The 25341-nt window shown below is 35.7% G+C and overlaps 2 protein-coding genes across 2 annotated transcripts; one reads left to right on the top strand and one right to left on the bottom strand.

The window, feature by feature from the left end:
• The first annotated feature begins 4084 nt into the window (after window positions 1-4084).
• Window positions 4085-13121, top strand: LOC107584021 (cysteine and glycine-rich protein 2-like). Its single transcript, XM_016270424.1, has 5 exons — window positions 4085-4227; window positions 5914-6082; window positions 8770-8899; window positions 10496-10589; window positions 13051-13121. The coding sequence occupies exons 1-5, from the start codon at window positions 4116-4118 to the stop codon at window positions 13119-13121; spliced, it is 576 nt and encodes a 191-aa protein (XP_016125910.1). The 5' UTR covers window positions 4085-4115.
• A 1020-nt stretch (window positions 13122-14141) lies between these two features.
• LOC107583927 (palmitoyltransferase ZDHHC17-like) lies at window positions 14142-25335 on the bottom strand (the record flags this gene model as incomplete). The annotated part of the gene is made up of 13 exons (XM_016270277.1): window positions 14142-15588; window positions 16702-16796; window positions 16988-17145; window positions 17833-17916; window positions 18176-18269; window positions 18416-18478; window positions 19327-19451; window positions 23094-23194; window positions 23295-23437; window positions 23517-23642; window positions 24677-24839; window positions 24917-24981; window positions 25315-25335. Coding segments are annotated over 13 exons (1377 nt in total), but the record flags the coding sequence as incomplete, so codon positions are not given.
• Window positions 25336-25341: the final 6 nt, after the last annotated feature.

The following is a 25341-nucleotide window of genomic DNA, read 5'->3' as shown; positions in this document are numbered from 1 at the left end:
CAAAATAATGGTTGTAATTTTTGACACTGTTAAGGTTTGAGGTGCTACATCTGTGAAACGAATAGGAAACAAAGACATACTTGAATGACCAGTGAATATGATCTGCAGTCACTGGAGCAAAGCAGAAATATCACAGTACTGTACTGTTTTGAAACAAAGTATGTTTATGTTTGAACTGTTCCTAGACTAGTAATAAATTATTTTTGGAAACATCTGGATTGAATTTTGCACCACAATCTATAGAGCTGTACGGTATTTACAGGTATTTTACTGTACTGTAACTTGTAGCATTGAATATTTTGTATACATGTTATTTTTTTGTATCTGTCAGTGTTTAAATGTCTGCTGAATCTGTATGGTGCTTTTGTGTTTGTCAGATGTATTTTCAATCATTTTATGTATGGACACAGATGTCATACATGTAATACAAAATAAATATATGTAATATTGTTTGTTAAATCTTGCATTTATTCTCTTAGCCATTGCATATGGGTATGAGCACAGTGCAAAAGGGCTTAATTTTGTGCGAACACAAGATGGCAGCATATACAAAATAAATGATATGCAAGACATTTTCCATGATCCTCAGAAACAAATTTATTAATTTGTCCTCTGAGAGTGTGATATTAAAACATTTATCAGTGCATCTGTATTTAAACACATGGAACCATGACATCCCATTAACTTGCTAATAATTGTCTTTAAAGAGATTAAAACAACTGTAATTTTTTTACCTTGAAATATCAGTTTCAGCATGGTATAAACTTCTGTTAGCTTCTTAGAGAGTTTCTGTTTCTTTGTCCAAACGTCTGTTCTGGGAAAATTGTAAAGATTGAATTTCTCCTAGGCTCCTCCTTTTTTTTTTTTGCATTCAAGAATTACACAACTTTAATTCCTATGGTTAAAAAAGTTTATTCTAATTACTGCGTGTGAGCATTAATAACAGTGAGCAGGCCTCAGCGGAGACCCCTGATTAGAAGTGTGTGTGGTCTGTATTATAGTTTTGTATAATTATCTAATCTAGATGAACACAGTATAACGCTTGGCGGCATGTCAATGTTCATTAATGCTGTTTACACACAAATACACCTGGCAACCCATTTTATAATCACAATAAACCCTTTATGAAGGGCAATAACCTGCATTTTGCCATTTTTGTTCACTTTTGCACGTTTGCATTTTGCCAAACCTCAGAAAAGACTATTGAGTTCTCAAAAATAATCATGTCTGAGACCAAAATATGACACAAAATGAACAAAACATTGATAGATAAATACCGTAGACTCTGTAAATGTGGCACAAGGCAGACTGAATGAGCTGTCAGACAGATGATGACATCCCAGAAGCTCTTTCATGGGTAAAAGAGCTCACATCAGAAACAGACACATGCACGGAAACATAAATAAGCAAATCTTATGTTTTAATTTCTCACACACGTGCCATTCCTTAGCCTGAGTGCAGTTTTACCATAAAAGGAGGACAGACAGAATACTACATCTGTTTTTCATTCGCTCTTTCTTTCCAATCTTGTGCCTTTCACTATAAATTCCTTCTTTTGGTGTTATGTGCATTCCAGATGAAGACACTGGAAGAAATGACAGCGTACTTCTGCGCTGCTGTATTATCCACATAAAACAGCAAAATGTGTTTTAAAATATGAAATTATGCAATGTGCACAGTACTTTTTTTCCTATTGTTTTTTTTTTTTCATTTGAACCTAACAAACTTCTTTTTCAGAAATGTTCTGCTTGAAAAGTGTGCAAATAAACACTTGACTTGGTATTCTATGTTTACACAGTGACATTCAATGTCCAAATACTTTCTGGGGTCAATGTTGGTCAACTGTATTGATGTCAAAGTGTATCAGCTCCCAAAATGACAAGTGATGCATGCTGGGTAATTACAGGAGCTGATTAATGAGTCGTTCATCATGCAGCTCTCCCACACACAGTCTTTTTACCACCACACCTCACACATCGCAGAATGAAAGTGTCCTCAGTGCTCAGTTAATTAGTATAATTAATGATACCTGTCTGTGTGTTATGGCGGAACCGTCAACATTATTCATATCAAATGTGCACTGGATGCAATATTATGGACAATATTTCCAGAAATGAAATGAAACTTTAACACACTTTAAATGTGTTAAAAATGTGTTTTCTTGCTTAGCCTATATACAAACATTAAGGGAACATTCCATTTGATCATTTTGCAAACATTAAGGGAATGTTTTTCTTTAAAAGAATTATTAACTTTCATGGCGTTCACTAACAAAATATGTTCTTGGCAAACGATTCTCTTGATGAAATGATTCTTACCACATCTATTTAAAATGGCAAGCGTTACAGCTCATTAATCTTCTTCAGGTGTGTCTGATCATTATAATTGCACATTACAGACAGGACCAATCAAGAATGAATTAATACACTCCCAACAAAGCCTCGTTTTAAAAGGGTTTAGTAAGAAGCATCTCAGTCAGTGTTTATGTTTCCACTGCACAAAGAAAATATATGACAGTTTTATGTTCTTAGTGTATATGTACATACATTAATAAATCATTTAAGACTTTAAAAGTTCAAGCGCAGCATACATTTATGAATCAGCCCACTACCATGACAACACTATAAAGTGCGTCAAGTTCATGAAGCATTAAGGGAACATTCCATTTTATCATTTTGCAAACATTATGGGAATGTTTTTCTTTAAAAGAATTATTAACTTTCATGGCGTTCACTAACAAAATATGTTCTTGGCAAACGATTCTCTTGATGAAATGATTCTTACCACATCTATTTAAAATGGCAAGCGTTACAGCTCATTAATCTTCTTCAGGTGTGTCTGATCATTATAATTACACATTACAGACAGGACCAATCAAGAATGAATTAATACACTCCCAACAAAGCCTCGTTTTAAAAGGGTTTAGTAAGAAGCATCTCAGTCAGTGTTTATGTTTCCACTGCACAAAGAAAATATATGACAGTTTTATGTTCTTAGTCTATATGTACATACATTAATAAATCATTTAAGACTTTAAAAGTTCAAGCGCAGCATACATTTATGAATCAGCCCACTACCATGACAACACTATAAAGTGCGTCAAGTTCATGAAGTCGTGTGTGTGTGTGTGTGTGTGAGTGAGAGAGAGAGTGTGAGTGAGTGAGTGTGAGTGTGTGACTGTGAGCGTGTGTGAGAGCGTGTGTGTGTGTGAGAGTAAGTGGGGGGGTGAGTGAGTGAGGGAGTGTGTGTGTGTGTGTGTGTGTGTGTGAGAGAGTGTGAGTGAGTGAGTGTGAGTGTGTGACTGTGAGCGTGTGTGAGAGCGTGTGTGTGTGTGAGAGAGAGTGAGTGAGTGAGTGTGTGTGTGTGTGTGTGTGTGTGTGTGTGTGTGTGAGAGAGTGTGAGTGTGTGTGTGTATGACTGTGAGCGTGTGTGAGAGCATGTGTGAGCGTGTGTGTGAGCGTGTGTGAGAGCATGTGTGAGTGTGTGTGTGAGCGTGTGCGTGTGTGACTGTGAGCGTGTGTGAGAGCATGTGTGAGTGTGTGTGTGAGAGTATGCGTGTGTGACTGTGAGCGTGTGTGAGCGTGTGTGTGAGTGCGTGTGTGAGAGAGAGAGAAAGAGAGAGTGTATGTGTGAGAGCGTGTGTGAGAGTATGTGTGTGTGACTGTGAGCGTGTGTGAGAGCGTGTGTGAGAGTGTGAGAGCACTGAGCAAATTGAACCGACTCTTTGAAATGTCTGACTGCTGTTTTATTCATGTGGTTGTTTTGCCTTTTACTTCCAGACATTGTACTTTTAACGAGACTCATTGGCTCTATTTGACTCTCCATTGTCCTGTAGCTCCTGGTGGTCTCGGTGTGTTTTGATGTTGGGGTCTCCAGACGTCTACAGGGTGTTTACCGTCTGTACTTTGTCTTTATTAGTCCAGACGGATGAAGTGGGTTTTTATGGAAATTTCATAAATAGTGAAACACTTCACAACATGCCTGTAGACGTCCAGCACACCTGGACATTTTCCTGAGGTTGATCTCTGAACTTTGCAGGATGGATTTGTTTCCTACTAATAAGCTACGCTATACTCAAGAGCTCATTGTATTTTCTCTCTTCACAGTTTCTCATCATGCCAAACTGGGGTGGAGGAAACAAATGTGGCGCCTGCTGCGGGACGGTGTACCACGCTGAAGAGGTCCAGTGTGACGGGGGGAGTTTTCACAAGTGCTGCTTCCTCTGCAGTAAGTAACATATAAAAACACTTTACTGTTCAGCTAAATCTCATGATAATAGGTCCAGGCCACATTTCACCCCAAAATCAAAGGAAAAAATAAAGCAATTGTGTTTTGCATTGCATAAACAGAGCCTTTATTTTTATGACTTTATTTTATTTTTCTAAATTTAATTTTATTTGTAATGGCCATTTTTCAGTGGTGATACACATTACTGCATAAATAAATGAATGAATAAAAAATATTATAAATAAATCAGAAAACATCTGAACTTTGCAGGATGGATTTGTTTCCTACTAATAAGCTACGCTATACTCAAGAGCTCATTGTATTTTCTCTCTTCACAGTTTCTCATCATGCCAAACTGGGGTGGAGGAAACAAATGTGGCGCCTGCTGCGGGACGGTGTACCACGCTGAAGAGGTCCAGTGTGACGGGGGGAGTTTTCACAAGTGCTGCTTCCTCTGCAGTAAGTAACATATAAAAACACTTTACTGTTCAGCTAAATCTCATGATAATAGGTCCAGGCCACATTTCACCCCAAAATCAAAGGAAAAAATAAAGCAATTGTGTTTTGCATTGCATAAACAGAGCCTTTATTTTTATGACTTTATTTTATTTTTCTAAATTTAATTTAATTTGTAATGGCCATTTTTCAGTGGTGATACACATTACTGCATAAATAAATGAATAAAAAAATATTATAAATAAATCAGAAAACATATACTTAATAGTTATAAAAAATATAATGTATAAAACTCATATAAATATAAAGGATTGTATAAATGATGCCTCTTTATTTAATTAAATTTTATAATTATATTTTTTAATTTGATTAAATTGTTTAATTTAATTTGTAATAGCCATTAGTTTCGGTGGTGATTCACATTACTGCATTAAATAAATAAATAAACTAATTAAATACATTTTAAGATCAGCAAATGTATACTTAAGGGTTATAAAAAAAATAAAAAATTAATATAAATTATATAAATGCTGTTGTAAAAGTGCAATGCTTAAAATCCTTTAAATGTGCTTTGTTTTGTTAAGGCAAAATAAAAATAAAAATTGATTTTATTTTAAGTCACATATGAACTGGACATATTTTGTGTGACAGCATTTTTTTAAATTAAAATAAAAATAAAATAAAATTATAAAAATTCCTCCGTATTCAGCAATACTTTGCTGACTTGATTTGTCCTGCAGTGACCGATCCAAACAGCAGTGCTGTGTTTATGAACTCCGAGATGTTTTAGTGAGATCTCACTACGGCTGAATGCACATTCATCAGATTGGCACTTTGCTACCAAAACGACAAAAACAATGCGGCCCACAGCTGAATGAATAGTAAAGGGTGTCATCCACCCCACTGTGGAATCACGTTTGTCTCTGTGGGACAATATCCCACACTAAGCCAAAGTCAGCTGACAAAACCGAGTCAAAATCACATGATGTTGCATTCTAGCCTCTAATCATGGGGTTAACATGATAGATTACTAGTGGTGGCATGACTATTATTATTATTACTCGTACTTTTGAGTTAAAGGTTTGTTGAAGTCTCTAACTCCAAGAGATATATGTTATTTCTTTTTGTAAGCTGCATAACAACATACTAAAATCTATTTAAAAGCTGTTGCACTGCAGCAATGAGTTCTGCATGGGGAAAGCAGCAAAAAATCAGTTTTCTCTCCTCCAGTGGTCTGTAGAAAAGGGCTAGACAGCACCACACTGGCCATCCATGACCAGGAAATCTACTGCAAGTCCTGCTACGGTAAAAAATACGGCCCGAAAGGATACGGCTACGGTCAGGGAGCAGGAACCCTCAACATGGACCGCGGCGAGAGACTGGGCATCAAACCAGAAGAGTGAGCGTTTGCATTCTTATTGTTTTTCAACAAGAAGTTCATATGGATTGTACACTATAACTATATTATAATATAGTCCGTGTTGAATAATGAATGGTATGCACATAATTTATTGCATATGTGTCATAGTGGTTTGGTACATATACTAATAAAATGATTTTTTCTCAAGGCTGCATTTATTTGGTCAAAAATACAGAAATGTTTTAAATATTATTTTCGTTTGAAATAACTGTTTTCTAACTGAATATATGTTAAAATGTAATTTATTGCTGTGATCAAATCTGAATTTTCAGCATCATTACTCCAGTCTTCAGAGTCACATGATCTTCAGAAATCAGTCTAATATGCTGATTTGCTGCTTAAGAAACATTTCTGATTATTATCAGTGTTGAAAACAGCTTCATATTTTAGTGGAAACCATGATACATTTTTGTTTAGGAGTCTTTGATGAATAGAAAGTTGAAAAGAACAGCATTTTTTTTTTGAAAGTTGTTTTTTTTAAATAGAAATCTTTTGTAACCTTATAAATAAATATTTTCTGTCACTTTTGATCAGTATAATGTGTCTTTGCTAAATAAAAGTTTTATTTTCTTAATTTTCTTAGTCTTACTGACCCCAAACTTTTAAATGGTAGTGTATCAGTTTACACATCTGTTTTCAACATTGATGATAATCAGAAATGTTTCTTGAGCAGCAAATCAGCATATTAGCATGATTTCTGAAGATCATGTGACACTGAAGACTGGAGTAATGATGCTGAAAATACAGCTGCTCATCACCGAAATAATTGACATTTTAACATATATTACAACAGAAAACTCTTCTTTTAAATAAAATAAAATTATAAAAATTCCTCCGTATTCAGCAATACTTTGCTGACTTGATTTGTCCTGCAGTGACCGATCCAAACAGCAGTGCTGTGTTTATGAACTCCGAGATGTTTTAGTGAGATCTCACTACGGCTGAATGCACATTCATCAGATTGGCACTTTGCTACCAAAACGACAAAAACAATGCGGCCCACAGCTGAATGAATAGTAAAGGGTGTCATCCACCCCACTGTGGAATCACGTTTGTCTCTGTGGGACAATATCCCACACTAAGCCAAAGTCAGCTGACAAAACCGAGTCAAAATCACATGATGTTGCATTCTAGCCTCTAATCATGGGGTTAACATGATAGATTACTAGTGGTGGCATGACTATTATTATTATTACTCGTACTTTTGAGTTAAAGGTTTGTTGAAGTCTCTAACTCCAAGAGATATATGTTATTTCTTTTTGTAAGCTGCATAACAACATACTAAAATCTATTTAAAAGCTGTTGCACTGCAGCAATGAGTTCTGCATGGGGAAAGCAGCAAAAAATCAGTTTTCTCTCCTCCAGTGGTCTGTAGAAAAGGGCTAGACAGCACCACACTGGCCATCCATGACCAGGAAATCTACTGCAAGTCCTGCTACGGTAAAAAATACGGCCCGAAAGGATACGGCTACGGTCAGGGAGCAGGAACCCTCAACATGGACCGCGGCGAGAGACTGGGCATCAAACCAGAAGAGTGAGCGTTTGCATTCTTATTGTTTTTCAACAAGAAGTTCATATGGATTGTACACTATAACTATATTATAATATAGTCCGTGTTGAATAATGAATGGTATGCACATAATTTATTGCATATGTGTCATAGTGGTTTGGTACATATACTAATAAAATGATTTTTTCTCAAGGCTGCATTTATTTGGTCAAAAATACAGAAATGTTTTAAATATTATTTTCGTTTGAAATAACTGTTTTCTAACTGAATATATGTTAAAATGTAATTTATTGCTGTGATCAAATCTGAATTTTCAGCATCATTACTCCAGTCTTCAGAGTCACATGATCTTCAGAGATCAGTCTAATATGCTGATTTGCTGCTTAAGAAACATTTCTGATTATTATCAGTGTTGAAAACAGCTTCATATTTTAGTGGAAACCATGATACATTTTTGTTTAGGAGTCTTTGATGAATAGAAAGTTGTTTTTTTTAAATAGAAATCTTTTGTAACCTTATAAATAAATATTTTCTGTCACTTTTGATCAGTATAATGTGTCTTTGCTAAATAAAAGTTTTATTTTCTTAATTTTCTTAGTCTTACTGACCCCAAACTTTTAAATGGTAGTGTATCAGTTTTCAACATTGATGATAATCAGAAATGTTTCTTGAGCAGCAAATCAATATATTAGAATGATTTCTGAAGATCATGTGACACTGAAGACTGGAGTAATGATGCTGAAAATACAGCTGCTCATCACCGAAATAATTGACATTTTAACATATATTACAACAGAAAACTCTTCTTTTAAATTCGAATAATTTTTCATAATTTACCTGTATTTTTATCAAATAAATGCAGCTTTGCTGAGCAGGAGACACTTATTTCAAAAACATTAAAAATCACAATTTATCCTTTTGACCAGTAGTGTGTTATTGTAAGATTTCTAGAGGATTTTGTAAAGTCATTTGGTTCTGGAAGCAAATCCGTCCTCTGGTGTGTTCAGGCTCGCCGTCAGCTGATTATTGTTATGAAAGAATCTATTATGTAAGCAGAGCTCCTCTTCATACTCCCCCGACACAAAGCGGCTCATTGAGGGCCCCTCGTTAGGCTGCGCTCCAGAAAACAGCATCTGACCTCTCTGTCTCCTACCAGAACCCAAACTCACCGACCCAGCACCAACCCAAACCCGTCCAAGTTGGCGCAGAAGTTCGGCGGCTCAGAGAAGTGTGCGCGCTGTGGAGAGTCTGTGTACGCTGCAGAGAAAGTGATGAGCGCTGGGAAGGTGAGACGATCAGAGGGCAAGAACCAGACCTGGACATTATTCACATTTATATCCACATCAGTGTTTACTTTCTTCATGCACATACAAGCATAACCAGTGCATGTTAATGTAGTACATTGTTACAGCAATAATAACAAACCGTTTCCAATCACAGACACTCGAAGAAATGATTTCAAATATTTAGAGGATTAAGAAACCTGTTTCTTGATATTGATCAGTGGTTTTCAACCACAGGCCCAGGGATTTAATATAATTGATCTAATATAATAATAATTAAAAAAGAAAAACCTAACTTAATTAAAATGCTTAAAAAATAAAAAGCCTTCTGGAATCACATGAACTGTAGTTAATGTATCTATATAATCACTCTCAGATTTAGTTAATATATTAAAGTATATATAATAAAATTATCATATATTCTATAAATATGATATTCTATAAAAAAAATTATATATATATATATATATATATACACACTTTTTTTTAAACCATAAAAAAAATGAATGAAAATAGGGGGAGGGGGAATCAGCACATCAAAACTTGTGGCCAAGGAAATATTTCCCATTTTTGTTTAGATTAACTATTAAAATAATTGGATAAAACAATAATATAAAATAAACTCTCCTCTCCTCCCTCTATCTATCTATCTATCAAACATAACATACATAACATTTTTATTTGGGGTAAATTTAAATAAATATAATAAATTGTATAATGCAATTATGTAGTAGTTGACATCAATGGTTATTTCATGCTTTTATATTTTAAAGTTTTATAAACATTTTTATATATATTTTTTATTTCAATTTATGTGTATTTTGTTTCAAGTAATGGATTTTGTCATGTTTCTAGTTAATAATAATAATGATGATGATATTCAACTAATAAATATAGTATTATTACATGTGTGTTATGCATAGCTGATCAGATGGGAATCATAAAAAAAACCTATTTTGTTTTATTTAATTTTAGCTTGTTGCCACGGAAATTTTTCTCATTTTTGTTTAGATTAAAGTATTGCAATAACTAAAACTAATAAATAAAAAATATATATATTCTCTTTCCCTCATTTTTTTTCTTCAATTTGTATAAATATTTTTAGATTTTTAAATTTCAACTTTTTTTAAAAATATTTTTTCAATTAATGGATTTTTAAAAAATGGTTTTAGTCAATGATAACCCTGACATTTTCAACTAATAAATATAATAGTATTAAATATGTGTTATGCATAACTGATCAGATAGGGATCATGATTTCTCATTCTGTTGCGATCACACACACGAGACATCACCTGTATTATTCACGCTGAAGTCACCGGGTCAGAAGTTGAACACATTTATACAGACGTCAAGTTCACAGCGACTCAACTGACACTTTCTTTATGTCCTCCTGAGGGTTTGCAGATGCTTGTACAGATCTACTGCCAAAAAACCTCTTCAGCAGATGCGAGTGTTTAGCGTTTCGTCCAGTTTCTGTCTTTCTCGGTTTAATCACCAGGAAGTCATGAGCGCTTGATGATTTCAGCTGGTTATACTCCTCTTTTCTTTATCTGAGCTTCATGATGGCATGGTTTTCTTCTCATGTCTGTCTTCCAGCCGTGGCATAAGAACTGCTTTCGCTGTGCCAAATGTGGAAAGAGTTTGGAGTCGACCACTCAGACGGAGAAAGACGGAGAAATCTACTGCAAAGGTCAGATTTCTGTAGTTTAATTGGGTTTGACAATCCTGATCGAAATGGTCAGCGGTAATCTAAAACATTGAAGTGATCTGCTGTTCATTTACTCCCCCTCAGGCCATCCAAGATGTTGATGACTTTTTATTCTTCAGTAGAACAGTAAAGAAGATTTTTAGGTGAAACTGATTGCTGATTCATTCAGTGCAAGTCAATGGCTACCGGCACTTTTAGAGTCAAAAAAGCAAATACAGGCAACACAAGATGAATCCCCGTGGCTCCTGATGATATATTGAGGTCTTATGAAGTGAAACGATCAGTCTGTGCAAGAAACTGAACATTATTTACAGCATTATTACCTGCAATCCAGAGCCTGACTGAAGCGTCGGAGACAGTTCACGGCTCATTCAGCTCAGATCTACAAGTTACTCAATCAAAACTCGCTTTCAGACACCTGACAGTCACTCTGACCCGAAATGAGCCAAAATACCGGGTATCTGATCCTGTGATGAATGAACTGATTCAGTGCTCCAGTTCCTCCAATAGTCACTGAACTGAGGAAACAGTTCGACTCGGACCCAAGACTGATTTATTACGTTTATTCGCTTTAGACATGTAATCATTATTGGGTGCTTTAATAATACAACTGCATATACATTACATCATTGCGTAATTACATAAACAAACCACTGAATTGAACCATTGAAACGAATTGTTCGAAAGAACCAGTTCGCAGAAAAGAATCGGATTTCCTTGTTGCCTGATTCTCTGGATTACAGGTAATAATGTTGTAAATAATGTTCAGTTTCTTGCAAAGAGCGATCGATTCGCTTCATAAGACCTCAATATATCATCAAGAGCCACAGGGATTCATTTTGTGCTGTATTGTATGTGCTTTTTTGACTCTCAAAGTGACGGTAGCCATTGACCTGCATTATATGAATCACCAAAGAAGACCAGTTTCAGCTAAATTCAAAAAAAAAAAAAGTCACCTGGTTCTTGGATGAACTGAGGGTGATAAATTAAAAACAAATGTTCATTTTTGGGGGGCAAAATGTCCCTGTAAGATAAAGAATAAACTGGAATTTTCCATAAGGCATCATGATCAGCCTCTCAAGCGAGTGATTTTTGAGGCCAGTGTTTGTTTGCTTCTCTGTCATATACATACAGGACGTTTCACTGATAAGAGGGAGTAATATCAAAACCACAAGCTGAATAACTAGATTAACCAGAAACTCTTAAAGGATTACGATCAAGAGTTAACGTTTAATCTGCTTTAAAGACTTTCTGAACTCTTCGAACCGTGACAATGAAAGCTCATCAGTTTTGAAGATAAACCTCATCTATGACATTCAGTGCTCCAGTTCCTCCAATAGTCACTGAACTGAGGAAACAGTTCGACTCGGACCCAAGACTGATTTATTACGTTTATTCGCTTTAGACATGTAATCATTATTGGGTGCTTTAATAATACAACTGCATATACATTACATCATTGCGTAATTACATAAACAAACCACTGAATTGAACCATTGAAACGAATTGTTCGAAAGAACCAGTTCGCAGAAAAGAATCGGATTTCCTTGTTGCCTGATTCTCTGGATTACAGGTAATAATGTTGTAAATAATGTTCAGTTTCTTGCAAAGAGCGATCGATTCGCTTCATAAGACCTCAATATATCATCAAGAGCCACAGGGATTCATTTTGTGCTGTATTGTATGTGCTTTTTTGACTCTCAAAGTGACGGTAGCCATTGACCTGCATTATATGAATCACCAAAGAAGACCAGTTTCAGCTAAATTCAAAAAAAAAAAAAAGTCACCTGCTTCTTGGATGAACTGAGGGTGATAAATTAAAAACAAATGTTCATTTTTGGGGGGCAAAATGTCCCTGTAAGATAAAGAATAAACTGGAATTTTCCATAAGGCATCATGATCAGCCTCTCAAGCGAGTGATTTTGAGGCCAGTGTTTGTTTGCTTCTCTGTCATATACATACAGGACGTTTCTCTGATAAGAGGGAGTAATATCAAAACCACAAACTGAATAACTAGATTAACCAGAAACTCTTAAAGGATTACGATCAAGAGTTAACGTTTAATCTGCTTTAAAGACTTTCTGAACTCTTTAAAAAAAAACCCGGTTGCAAATACTGAACATTCACTATTTACAGATGGGGCGTCTTTCGGATGACAGGGTGATCACTATGTCCAGGCTTCACACATGCAGTGGAGACTTGCAAGGTCAAAGGTCTATACACAGCAGTGCCAGACGCCACTAAAAGCTACAGTCATACACTTTGATAATAGTCCATTTTTTTGTTTTTTCGCTTTTTGGTAAGATAAAAAAAATTAGGAGCAGCTTCAACTAACACAGACGAAAAAAACAAACAAAAAAAACAACGAAAGTCACTCACAGAATAATGAATCTAGTTAGTTTATGTACAGATGCACATTCTTTACATCAGTTCATCCTGTCAGCTGCTGCTGCTGCCACGACAACGCCACCAACAGGAAGAGGAAATGGAGGAGAGCAAAAGGGGGAAACGTGAAGATCCCTCGGCGACGCTGGGGAAACGAGCTCGCTTCGGTAACGATGAACAAAACGAAAAAAAAAAAAAGATCAGTGCATTGTTGTAGGCAGACGAATAATGTCGCTGCCACAAAAAAATAAAATAAATAAAATAAAGGTAAAAGACGGAAGGAGCCCCTCTGGCGTGTTAAACGGCATCTTCCTTTAAGTTCATACAGCTATCAGGTCCACTTAATGGCTTTTCAACAGCATTACAACTTTAAATGTATACACTTCCTAAAACTACTCATAGATAATAAATATAGAGGTTCACATACGAGAGTGTTATTTCTTGTAAATGCAGAGGGAACCTGGATTAATCTCATAAACGCATCAAGAGCTTGTCTGGGGCTCTTTCATTAAACAAGTTTACCAACTAAGCCAGGCTTATTACAGTTAGTCTGACTTATTTTGAACTAAATCGAATGACAATAACTAACTGAAATAAACCTGGCTTATTTGGTAAACTTGTTTTATGAAACCGATCAGGTCACATTTCAACCTAAAAAAATAAGTGTGTGCATATATGTGTGTATATAATAAAAACAAGTTTTTGGAATATTGCTTAAAATGGAGTTATCGGTTTTTGCAAATGAACTCTTCATACATATATATATATATATATATATATACACACACGCGCATACATAAAAAATTAAATAATTACATTTATAAAATTAACAAAATGATGTGCGTGTATATATATATATATATATATATTTGTTTTTAAAGTGAAGACTGTTCTGCATTATTGTAACGTTATATTGATGTAAATTCAGCACATTTCTCTTTCCCAGTGCTCATTACCATAATGCGTTCAGCCATTTTTGTTGTAATTCTCATTGCAATACAGTATTTCTTTTTGTTTTGCATTAAACAATGGCTATAATAAAATGATTTATATATATATATATATATATATATATATATACACACACACGCGCATACATAAAAAATTTAATAATTACATTTATAAAATTAACAAAATTATGTGCGTGTATATATATATTTGTTTTTAAAGTGAAGACTGTTCTGCATTATTGTAACGTTATATTGATGTAAATTCAGCACATTTCTCTTTCCCAGTGCTCATTACCATAATGCGTTCAGCCATTTTTGTTGTAATTCTCATTGCAATACAGTATTTCTTTTTGTTTTGCATTAAACAATGGCTATAATAAAATGATTTAAATAATAGCATAATTTAAAAGCAGTATAATATAAATACTTTGATATTTAAATACAGTAACGAAGAGGTTTTGTGCATGATGGTAATGAGAATTATGCAGAAAATGTATTTAATTTTCATGAAAACAATAATAAAATGCAAAAACGGGCTTCGTTTTCTCTAAACAAAAGACAATCTGATTATTTTTTTCGATTTTTGGGTGAAATATGACCCGGCTTCAGCTTCTTGACACGTTTCATAGGATTCACCCCACCTAAACTATTAAACATGCTGCAAATGTACATATATGCTAAAATGTAAAATGACCTGATGATACCATAATTACTCTTTGAAAAATACTACATAAATAGGTTAAAATAAATATGTTAAGTCACATTATTTAAACAGGACATCTAGTCGTATGAATGCGTGTCAATAGGATACCTGTTTTGATCTGATTCATGATCAGACGAATCAAGGCAGCTTAAATCGTTCACCTACCGTTTTTTACTAATCATCATGTCGTTCCAAACATAAGCGTATTACTTTCTCTGTAGAAAAAAACAACACTTTCTACTTGTATGGAAAAGAGCAGCCTGAACATTCTGCTAAATATCTCTTTTTGTGTTCTACGTAAGCAAGTCAGTCACATGGGTTTGATGCGACATGAGGATGAATAAATAATAATAAAAGTCTAATTTTGGGCCAGAACAATTCCTTAAAACCACAAACGCTATATCGCCTGATGCTTTTGCTATGCTAATTCTCATTCCTACACAAAGTTCCAGGTTGAACCAGGACTTGCGCACGACTAAGATCCGATATCTCTTTAAAAGCAACAAAAAAGGGGTCACAGGAAAAAAACAAGGTAAAACGAAAAGCAGTCGATGTGCGAAACAAAACACAAACGTCTCTGCTGACCAACTGAGGAGAGCCGGTTGTACTGCATCCGCCTCTGATGTCATTAAACTCCTCCTCTTCCTGTTCCTCGTGTCCCTGCGTCTCGGGTGGAGTTGGTGACGGTAACCATTGACAGCATGCGTTCTCCTGACTGGGTGAGGTTTGCAAGTCTTGGTGAAGGAGATGGTCCCCCTTGAGCAGCACTTCAGGAAAACCTCTCCCCTCTTCTCCTTCACCGCGCTACACCAGCTGGTATCCTGAGCCGGACGTCTGGTCGTACTCTATTGTGTACTGGGAGGTCCAGTCTACCACCACGGGCCGCAGCAGACCGCAGCAGCGCAGCTCGAAGAAATCTATGAGGTTCCTTATACAGCCGTGACTGAAAACAGAGGAGCAACGTTAGGGGAGCAACTTAAAAACAACCAATTCCAATGCTGTCATAGTTCTGACTAACAACAATTTTAAGTAATTTTGTTAGGTGGTTTGTCATTTTTATTGTTGTTTTGTTATTCATTTTGTAATTTTTATTACTTATTCAAATATTTCTAAACAGTTTTTATTTTATTTCAATTTTAGTTTGTTTTTAGTTAGTAATTTTAGTAGTTCAACTTATGTATTATCTAAAAGTTTTATTACTATTTTGAATTAGCTTTTAATTTTTTGAACAGCATTTATTTATAATGTTCGGTTAAATTTATTTTTTGTGCATTGTGTTCAAATATTTGAGTAGTTTTACTCAAGTTTTAGTTCATTTTATATAATGTTAAGTAATCTTAGTATTTAAATGTATTATTAATGTAAACTATTATTATCTGAAACAGTACTTTGAACTAGCTTTTCAATAGATTTAAATAGCACTTATTTTTAAAATTTCAGTTTAAATTTACATTTTTTTATTTATTATAATTTTTTTTTTATTATTATTATTCATTCAAACATGTGTAAATAGTTTTGATTTGGTTTTATTTCAGTTTTAGTTTTATTTGAGTAAGCAATATTAGTACTTCAACTAAGTTTTACATCTAATATTTATATTCTATTTCAAGTTTTTTTTTTTAATTATAAAAAAAAATGTTGGCATGTTGTAAGTAAATAGCTTATAAGCACTAAATCAACCAAGTGATTTGTCATCACTAAATTATATTATATACAGTATATCAGTACTACACCTACCATCAGCCACCCTTTTTCTATAGCTGTTAGCATTATCATTTTGGGGGATATTTGAATTAAAACATTCATTAGAGGTAATTCAAATCAGTCAAATTGGATCTTTCTATAAATTGTTGTGTCCAAACAAGCACTAGTAGGTACATTTTCGAACAGTAAGTATATATAGATTATATTCTACAGACTGTATTGATGATTAATATACAAAGCATACCTCTATAAAATTGATTTATTGTCACGGCCACTTGACAAACAAACCATCCTCCTCTAGATATAGATAAGCTGTTCCCAGCTCAACCTGAAATGAGTTTAAAGGACTCACTTGAAAGGGCTCTCGATGGACGTGGCTGTAACTTTAAAGTGCTTATATCTTCTGGCGTTCATGCGCTCGTTTGTTGTGATGCCCAGAACAGCGATCTATGGAGGATACATCAAACCACAAAAACACATCAAATCTGTTCCAAACCCTAGTGAGCCGACTCAATTTCCACAGGTTAACATGCAGACTGAAGCGGATTCCCAAGACCTAAACAAAGGCCTCTGGAAATGTAGCCTAGGTTGGCAGCTTTCTTGCTTTTGTAACAGATCTGGACTTGAGTGTGTCTTACCTGGTAGAGCTGGCACATGATGAGCACAGCGACCCACATGAAGTGAAACACACTGTTGAGAAACATCCAGAACATCCACGGTGAGCAGGTGGCGATCTGGGTGATGTAGATCCAAAAGCCGTCTTTAGTGTAGCTGGTGGCACAGTGAATCCTCCAGTCTGCAGAATTGGAGCACAATCATGTTCAGTTCATCTATATTATACATACGTATGCTACTAATGAAAAAAAAAAAAAAAAAGGAATAATTCAGGTCTCATTTGCTAATATTAAAGGGATAGTTCACCCAAAACCTTTACTCACCATCAAGTCATTCCAAACCTGTATGAGCTTATTTCTTCTGTTGAACATAAAAGAAGATATTTTAAAGAATGTTGGTAACCAAACAGTTGACGGTACCCATTGACTTCCACAGTATTTTTTTCCCATACTATAGAAGTCAATGGCTACCGTCAACTGGTTACACGCATTCTTCAAAATATCTTTTTTTTTACAGGTTTGGAACACCTTAAGGGTGAGTAAATGATGACAAGACTTTCATATTTGGGTGAACTATCCCTTTAATGCATTAACTAACATGAACTAACAATGAACTATATTTTTAAAGCACTTATTAACCCTATTTAATGTTAGTTCACAGTGCATTAATATTAACAGATAAAACTTTGATTTTAATGATGAATTAGTAAATGTTGAATCTAAATGCTGTTTAAGTATTGTTCATGCTAACGAATGAAACCTGTTTGTAGAGTGTTACAAAAATGAATACTATTTTCTTCTGAAATTGATCTATATGGATTTATCATCTCATTGATCGTATAAAACTATGCAAACCCAAGTGTACTTACAGCAAATGCATCCGTATATCATCCAACAGATCATACACAACAGGAAGAACAAGTAGCCCATAAAGTAACGGTGGTTTCCACTTCCTGTCCGCAAACAACGAGGAGAAAAACACAAGACAAATGAAAGGAATGAGTCATATCTGCCACTTTACATTCCCTCAACTATCTGCCTTTGGCTCAAATTAGTCCAAGATTTGGATTATGGGATGCTAAATGGGCTTTCTTCACAATAGTGAACAATTTCCTGGCCAATCTCTGACTTTTCATGTTATTGTCAGGTGGAAAAACATGTGAGGTGGATGGTTGGTGGGACTTAATGTAGGTATAGGCCTGAAAAACTCACCTACGCAGTTGCCGACCCATGGGCAGTGGTGATCAAACTTGGCGATACATCGATTGCAAACAGCGCAGTGTTTGGATCTGATTGGCTTCCGTATCTGTGGAGAACAGGCCGTTAAAGTGAGTGTTTTATGCACGGGCACCTCGATGGAAATTGCAATGCAAATCAGACTTTTGAGTTATCAGCTTGCCAACACTGACTGTGTTCAAGCAGCAGTGTGCAGAATAGAAGAGTCATAATTACCAAACAGGTGCTGCAGAATATGCTGAGATCCAGACTGCCTGTTTCTGCCAATTCAACTATAGTCTGAAGAGAGACGAAGAGAAAACAGCAGAGCATTTTTTCATTTTCTGAAGAAAATGAGAGTGGTGTATTACTGTGCATAAAGCATCAGTGTTCTGGATGGTTGCTTACTGGCACAAGTTAAAAAGCCCTGAATCATACCACTCGAAGATTTGGAGAAATGTAGCATTCCATCACTTGCTCACCAATGGGTCCTCTGCAGTGAGTGGGTGCCATAAGAATGAGAGTCCAAACATCTGATAAAAACATCACAATAATCCACAAGTTATCCACACCACTCCAGTCCATCAGTTAACATCTTGTGAAGCCAAAAGCTGCGTGTTTAAGAAACAAATCCATCAAGGCATTTTAACAAAAAATTGTCACTTCTGACCAAAATATACATCCATATAACGCTTCCTCCAGTGAAAAAGTTAATTCTCTTGTCCTCTCACATCAAAATTCACCCACATATTTATTTTGGACCATTTTGGCTTGTAAACGGTGCTTGATCTGTACAGATTTCTCCCCTGATTCAGATGAAACAACATTTTCACTGGAGAAAGCAATATTATGGATTATGGACTTGTATTTTGGCCAGAAGCAACATCATCATGATGGATGTTTATTATAAACATACAGCTTTTGGCTTCATAAGATGTTAACTGATGGACTGGAGTGGTGTGGATTATTGTGATGTTTTTATCAGCTGTTTGGACTCTCATTCTGACGGCACCCATTCACTGCAGAGGATCCATTGGTGAGCAAGTGATGGAATGCTACATTTCTCCAAATCGGATGAAGAAACAAACTCATCTACATCTTGGATGACTTGAGGGTGAGTACATTTTATCTGCAGATTGAGATTTTACCTTTTTCTTCTGCTCCTCGGATGCTTTGATGATACCAGGGTCGGACTTCCAGGACTTGCCAAAGTTGTAGAAGAGAGCTAGACTGTTGAGCAGGAAGGGCAGGTGGATGGTGACGAAAGGGAGATGTGTGGAGAGTTAAGGAAGTTATGTTTAATATGGCACAGCAAAAGAATCAACAGGGTATACTTTTTTTGGACCAATTTATTGAATCAGACTGTTTTGAATGTATCATTTGAGACCCACTGATTTAGTGAAAATAACCTATTTAAAATAATGATTTCATCACAAATCTTACGACAAAAAATAATAACTGAGCTAGTAGTCAATCAAACTGTGCTCCTCTTAAGACGTGCAAACTCATATCCCTATTAAAAATCTAAGAAACTTCACAAGTTTAGTAAATTAGTGAAGTGTACTTTCTCTCACCCCGTTTAAATCGAACAGTTTGACAAATGACTTCTTGAATTGAGACCGAAAGTTCCATGGAATTCTGAGCTTCCACATTTCAATGAATTATTTATTTAACATTTCCTGTTTGACTTGTGGCTTTGACATCTGCATGTAACACGAGCGTCTCCATCAACCAGAGGCAAACTATGTCCAAAAAGACACTGACAAATGCAGAAAATCAGTTTCTCCTGTAAGTGTGTCAGTTGTTTCGCTGCATACAGGCAACAATTACAGCAGAAAAAAAACAAGAGCTCAATCCTCAGAGGAGATGCTCTATTGTTGGATGATAAAGGCGAGAGGGAAACGGATCCACCCAGAGCTCTCGATCTGATTTCAGTGATTTTAGCTGCAGCTGCATTTAAGCGAATTGTTTCTATTCCTGAAGCACCTGGACACACGCCGGTTCTGTGCACACTAAACATCACTCCACAACCACCAATTACAGCCACACGAACCACATTTCAGCAGCTTCTTTCGAGATGCAGATCCAGACATGAGTCACATCTTGAGTGGTTTGCTTAGGAGATAAGAAAATGCTTCAGCTTTGGGAAGAAATCCTATTTTACCACTATTGTTTGACAGCACCATAACCACAGAAATGCAACATTGTCATTACCAGACAAGAACTCTGCTTTCTTGTGTTTGTACTGGCTTTCTCTCACCTAATGGTGGGCGTCATGAACAGAATATTATATCACAGTATGAGTAATTATATATCACAGTCATCATTTATAACAAAATATAGTTATTTTTACTGGAAATTCAACAAAACACTGTTTATATATATTAAATAACTATAGAGGAATGCCAAATGTTGGATAATCCAGAAAAATAAATAGATCACACATGAAAAGTGCTCCATCTTAATTGATTATTTCTTCTTGATAAAATTGATGGACACAAATTGATGGATCAGATTATTCATAACAAAAGACTGCTTAATAACAAAGACCCTTTACAGTAATAATTCACATGAAAATTTAAATCTACTGACAGTTTACTGACCCTCCGGCTATCCGATTTGTAGATGATATTGTTTGTTTATAGGAACAGATTTGGAAACATTTATTATTCCATCACTTGCTCAGCAATGGATTTTCTGCAGTGAATGGGTGCCGTCAGAATGAGAGTCCGAACAGCTGATAAAAACATGTCAATAATCCACATGATGTTAACTGATGGACTTGAGTGGTGGATTATTGTGATGTTTTTATCAGCTGTTTGGACTCTCATTCTGACGGCACCCATTCACTGCAGAGCATTCATTGGTGAGCAAGTTATGGAATGCTACATTTCTCCAAATCTGTTCCCAATTGCATTTATTATTTTGCAAAACTTAATTTTGGGTCTTTCTCTCATAAAGGCGAGAGGGAAACGGATCCACCCAGAGCTCTCGATCTGATTTCAGTGATTTTAGCTGCAGCTGCATTTAAGCGAATTGTTTCTATTCCTGAAGCACCTGGACACACGCCGGTTCTGTGCACACTAAACATCACTCCACAACCACCAATTACAGCCACACGAACCACATTTCAGCAGCTTCTTTCGAGATGCAGATCCAGACATGAGTCACATCTTGAGTGGTTTGCTTAGGAGATAAGAAAATGCTTCAGCTTTGGGAAGAAATCCTATTTTACCACTATTGTTTGACAGCACCATAACCACAGAAATGCAACATTGTCATTACCAGACAAGAACTCTGCTTTCTTGTGTTTGTACTGGCTTTCTCTCACCTAATGGTGGGCGTCATGAACAGAATATTATATCACAGTATGAGTAATTATATATCACAGTCATCATTTATAACAAAATATAGTTATTTTTACTGGAAATTCAACAAAACACTGTTTATATATATTAAATAACTATAGAGGAATGCCAAATGTTGGATAATCCAGAAAAATAAATAGATCACACATGAAAAGTGCTCCATCTTAATTGATTATTTCTTCTTGATAAAATTGATGGACACAAATTGATGGATCACATTATTCATAACAAAAGACTGCTTAATAACAAAGACCCCTTACAGTAATAATTCACATGAAAATGTAAATCTACTGACAGTTTACTGACCCTCCGGCTATCCGATTTGTAGATGATATTGTTTGTTTATAGGAACAGATTTGGAAACATTTATTATTCCATCACTTGCTCAGCAATGGATTTTCTGCAGTGAATGGGTGCCATCAGAATGAGAGTCCGAACAGCTGATAAAAACATGTCAATAATCCACATGATGTTAACTGATGGACTTGAGTGGTGGATTATTGTGATGTTTTTATCAGCTGTTTGGACTCTCATTCTGACGGCACCCATTCACTGCAGAGCATTCATTGGTGAGCAAGTTATGGAATGCTACATTTCTCCAAATCTGTTCCCAATTGCATTTATTATTTTGCAAAACTTAATTTTGGGTCTTTCTCTCCTGTAATTAATGTAAAGCTTCACTCCGCACCAATAAGCGTGTGGAAGTATCTACCAGTATTTGACACATTTCTACCATTGCACAATACATACTGTCAAGCCGCCCAGCCCTTCTCTCACCCACACTATATCACTTAAGGTGTCAAATTCACTACATTTATTGTGCGAGTTTCGCCTGATAAAAATTTTCATGGAAAATTAGGCAAATCCATGTCAAGCCTGTCAAAAATTATGCATCTGCCCAGAATTTTACGCTTACAGCTCAACTCCAGAAAAACCCACTAATTCATGTTGGCGTCAGTAAACCAAGGGTGAAAGGGGGATATTTTCATCTCAGTTTATGTTTTCATAAAGTGTAAATGAATGAAAACATTCAGACGCTGGAGCGTACTGCTAAACTTCATATTTCTATCATCATTTCCTTTCATTAAGTCTGTCAGACCAAGTGAACGTTTAAACAAAAAAGCTTCTCTACCAGATCATTTTCAGATCTTTCAACACTGAAAAGTGAGATATTGCCATATAAATTGCATCACTTCAGCGACCCAGTTTTAAGTTTCATGTCGGGAAAACAACAAAGACAGAAAGACAAGATGTTTTCAAAGGAAGATATAAATTTCTTTAGCTCTTGGATAAAAAGTGGCCTGGTTTCCTGCTGTCAGCATTCTTATCCTGATATTCATCTGAGTCAACAAACATATAAATGGATGCTTATGTGAATCACTAAGGCAAAGGCTGGATTTGTTGCTATTGCTGATAAATAATGCTGTGCCAGAAGAGCTAAATACAATATTCTGATTAAGTGGGTTTAATCAACCTGATTGAGTCGCATCAAATCCTTATTATGATCATCAAATTGACAGCACAGGATGGAGCAACTGAAAGGATATCGTTCCAGAACCAATAAAACCAGGTGATGTACATCCAGAACTTAGTGGCCAGATAGATGCCCAGAGGAAGAGCACTATGCATGGAGTGATCGAAGAAAGACCTAGAAGCAGAGATCAAATATTAGCGATCATGCTTTGCATTCACATCAGAATGCATTAAAAGGCTGAGCAGCACCACAGATGGGTAATACGGCGTCATACTTGGACAGAAACTGCACGACGAGCCACATCGCTGCATACATCCCACCCTTGATGAGCCAGGAGTCAATGTCCAGATCGGCGATAAATCCCACCAGCCAGATCACCAGGAACGGAGTTCCCAACATCACCTTCTGCCTGAACTCCTGCAGACGGACAGAGAAACGTCTGAGTGCATGCAATACATTTTGATTTCTCCTTAATGGTAATTGATCGTTGCTCTACCTTGTCCATTTTGAGCCGTTTCAGATATGAGGGACTGTCGTAACCTTTGGCTTGTCTGGCCTCCTGCAGATGATTTATCATCCACACATTTTTCCTCTGTTTGGCCAAATCCAGTGGCGTCTCCCCCTGCAAGCAACAAATATTATTAGATGTCATGTACACCAGTGTGGTTATCATTAATTAAATCTATAACTATTATACATTTATCTGTTCATGGGAAATAAAATAAAATGAGTAAATAAAAAAATTAAACAAAATTTGAAAAAGTTTAAGTTCAACTTTTAAAATTACTAACTGAAATAAAACTAAAGGTAAAACTAAAATAAAAAAAATTACACATGACAAAACATATAACCAAATGAAAAATAAACAATTTAAAATTAACAAAAATGAATAAAAACTATAATAGTATATAAATAATACTACAATAACACTAAGCAGAAATTACACTATTTAATTTAAAGATATAACATATACTTAATAATTACTGCAATGGAATTTATATTAATTTTAAATAAAATGTACTAAAATAATTAGAAATAAATAATTGGAAAATGAATTTATTTAAAAAAATGATTTGAACTTGCTCATAAATAAGTCAAATAGACTGATTTATACTTTGCATAGCAACTTCTGATTCTGTAATCCTATTATACATTTTTTAACAAATCAAGAAGTTTAAAAATACCAAATAAAAGGAAGTAAACACTATAACCGAAAGTACGCACTGTAATTTGGCAAGTCAGTGCGGACTAGGAATCATATTCTCTCAAATAAAGACCACATAACACTAATTTTACATACAGCACACAGCAAAAAAGCATTTGTATCCCTAACAACTGGAGCTAGCTAGGTTTGTGGCATTAAATATTTATTAAATATTAAAATACTTTTTTAAAATGCATTTTTGCTGAATGCATACAGTGTGAAAAGGTGTTACAGCATTTGCTGTTCAATTATCAGACAGAACTGTTAAATAAAGAAGACATTAAACGGATAGAGATGGAGAATGGGTGTCAAAATAAAAGTTCTGCATTCAACACTTAGTGGCCAAAAAGAAAACTTCCTAGCCGATGCCGATAATAAAAATAATTTAAAAAAAAGTACCACCAATCCACACACTTGATTTCAGTATGCTAGTGTAGGCGTCTGGACTTTACCTTGATGTTCTGAGCGTCGACATTAGCATTGGCCTCCAACAGCAGGCTGATGACGGTAGTGTTTCCAGCCAGAACCGCCCAGTGCAGAGCCGTGTTCTTATGATACTTATCACCCAGATTCACCGACACGTTAAACGTCAGCAAAAGCCGTGTCGGGTCAACACTGCAGAAATCCCATCTAATTAGCTTTACATCTGGCAATGGCAAAAAAATACATGTCCTCTCACAATACACACGCACCTGTGCATCCGATAAGCCGCCCACATCAAAGGGGTCATGCCATTCTGATCCATCATATCCACATCCTAGAGAATATGACACAGAGAAGACTTAAAAGAAAGATCAGACTGAGATCAAACACAGTGTCATCTTTCCTAGAGGTCAAACTTTCATGGATGGAAATGTCATAACGCCCCCTGCAGGCTGAAAATGGACTAAGCACAACAAAATGCATGATAAATCGACTCTTTAGCATGTTAATAAACAGTATTGAGTGATAGGGCGTCTTCCTGAGTAGCTCCACCGACAGTGAAATCTCATTGGCTCAAAATCGCAATCAAAATATTCTGATTGGCTGTGACTTTGCCAGCTTTTGTTTTGATGAGATCAGCACCCCACAGAGTGTTAAACAAGTGTACCTGTCCTTTGGCAATGAGATAAGCCAC

This window comes from Sinocyclocheilus grahami, unplaced genomic scaffold (genome assembly GCF_001515645.1).
Source record: "Sinocyclocheilus grahami isolate Dianchi unplaced genomic scaffold, SAMN03320097.WGS_v1.1 scaffold56.1, whole genome shotgun sequence".
Lineage (NCBI taxonomy): Eukaryota > Metazoa > Chordata > Actinopteri > Cypriniformes > Cyprinidae > Sinocyclocheilus > Sinocyclocheilus grahami.
The sequence above is the reverse complement of the archived record's forward strand: the minus strand, read 5'-3'. Positions and strand labels throughout refer to the sequence as shown.

What these genes read in the sequence shown, in the direction of transcription:
- LOC107584021 (XM_016270424.1), top strand. Translation starts at nt 4,116, where the DNA reads ATGCCAAACTGGGGTGGAGGAAACAAATGTGGCGCCTGCTGCGGGACG. An exon ending in CTGGGCATCAAACCAGAAGA is followed by an intron (nt 6,083 to 8,769) that starts GTGAGCGTTTGC and finishes GTCTCCTACCAG; the next exon opens with AACCCAAACTCACCGACCCA. An exon ending in AAGTGATGAGCGCTGGGAAG is followed by an intron (nt 8,900 to 10,495) that starts GTGAGACGATCA and finishes TCTGTCTTCCAG; the next exon opens with CCGTGGCATAAGAACTGCTT.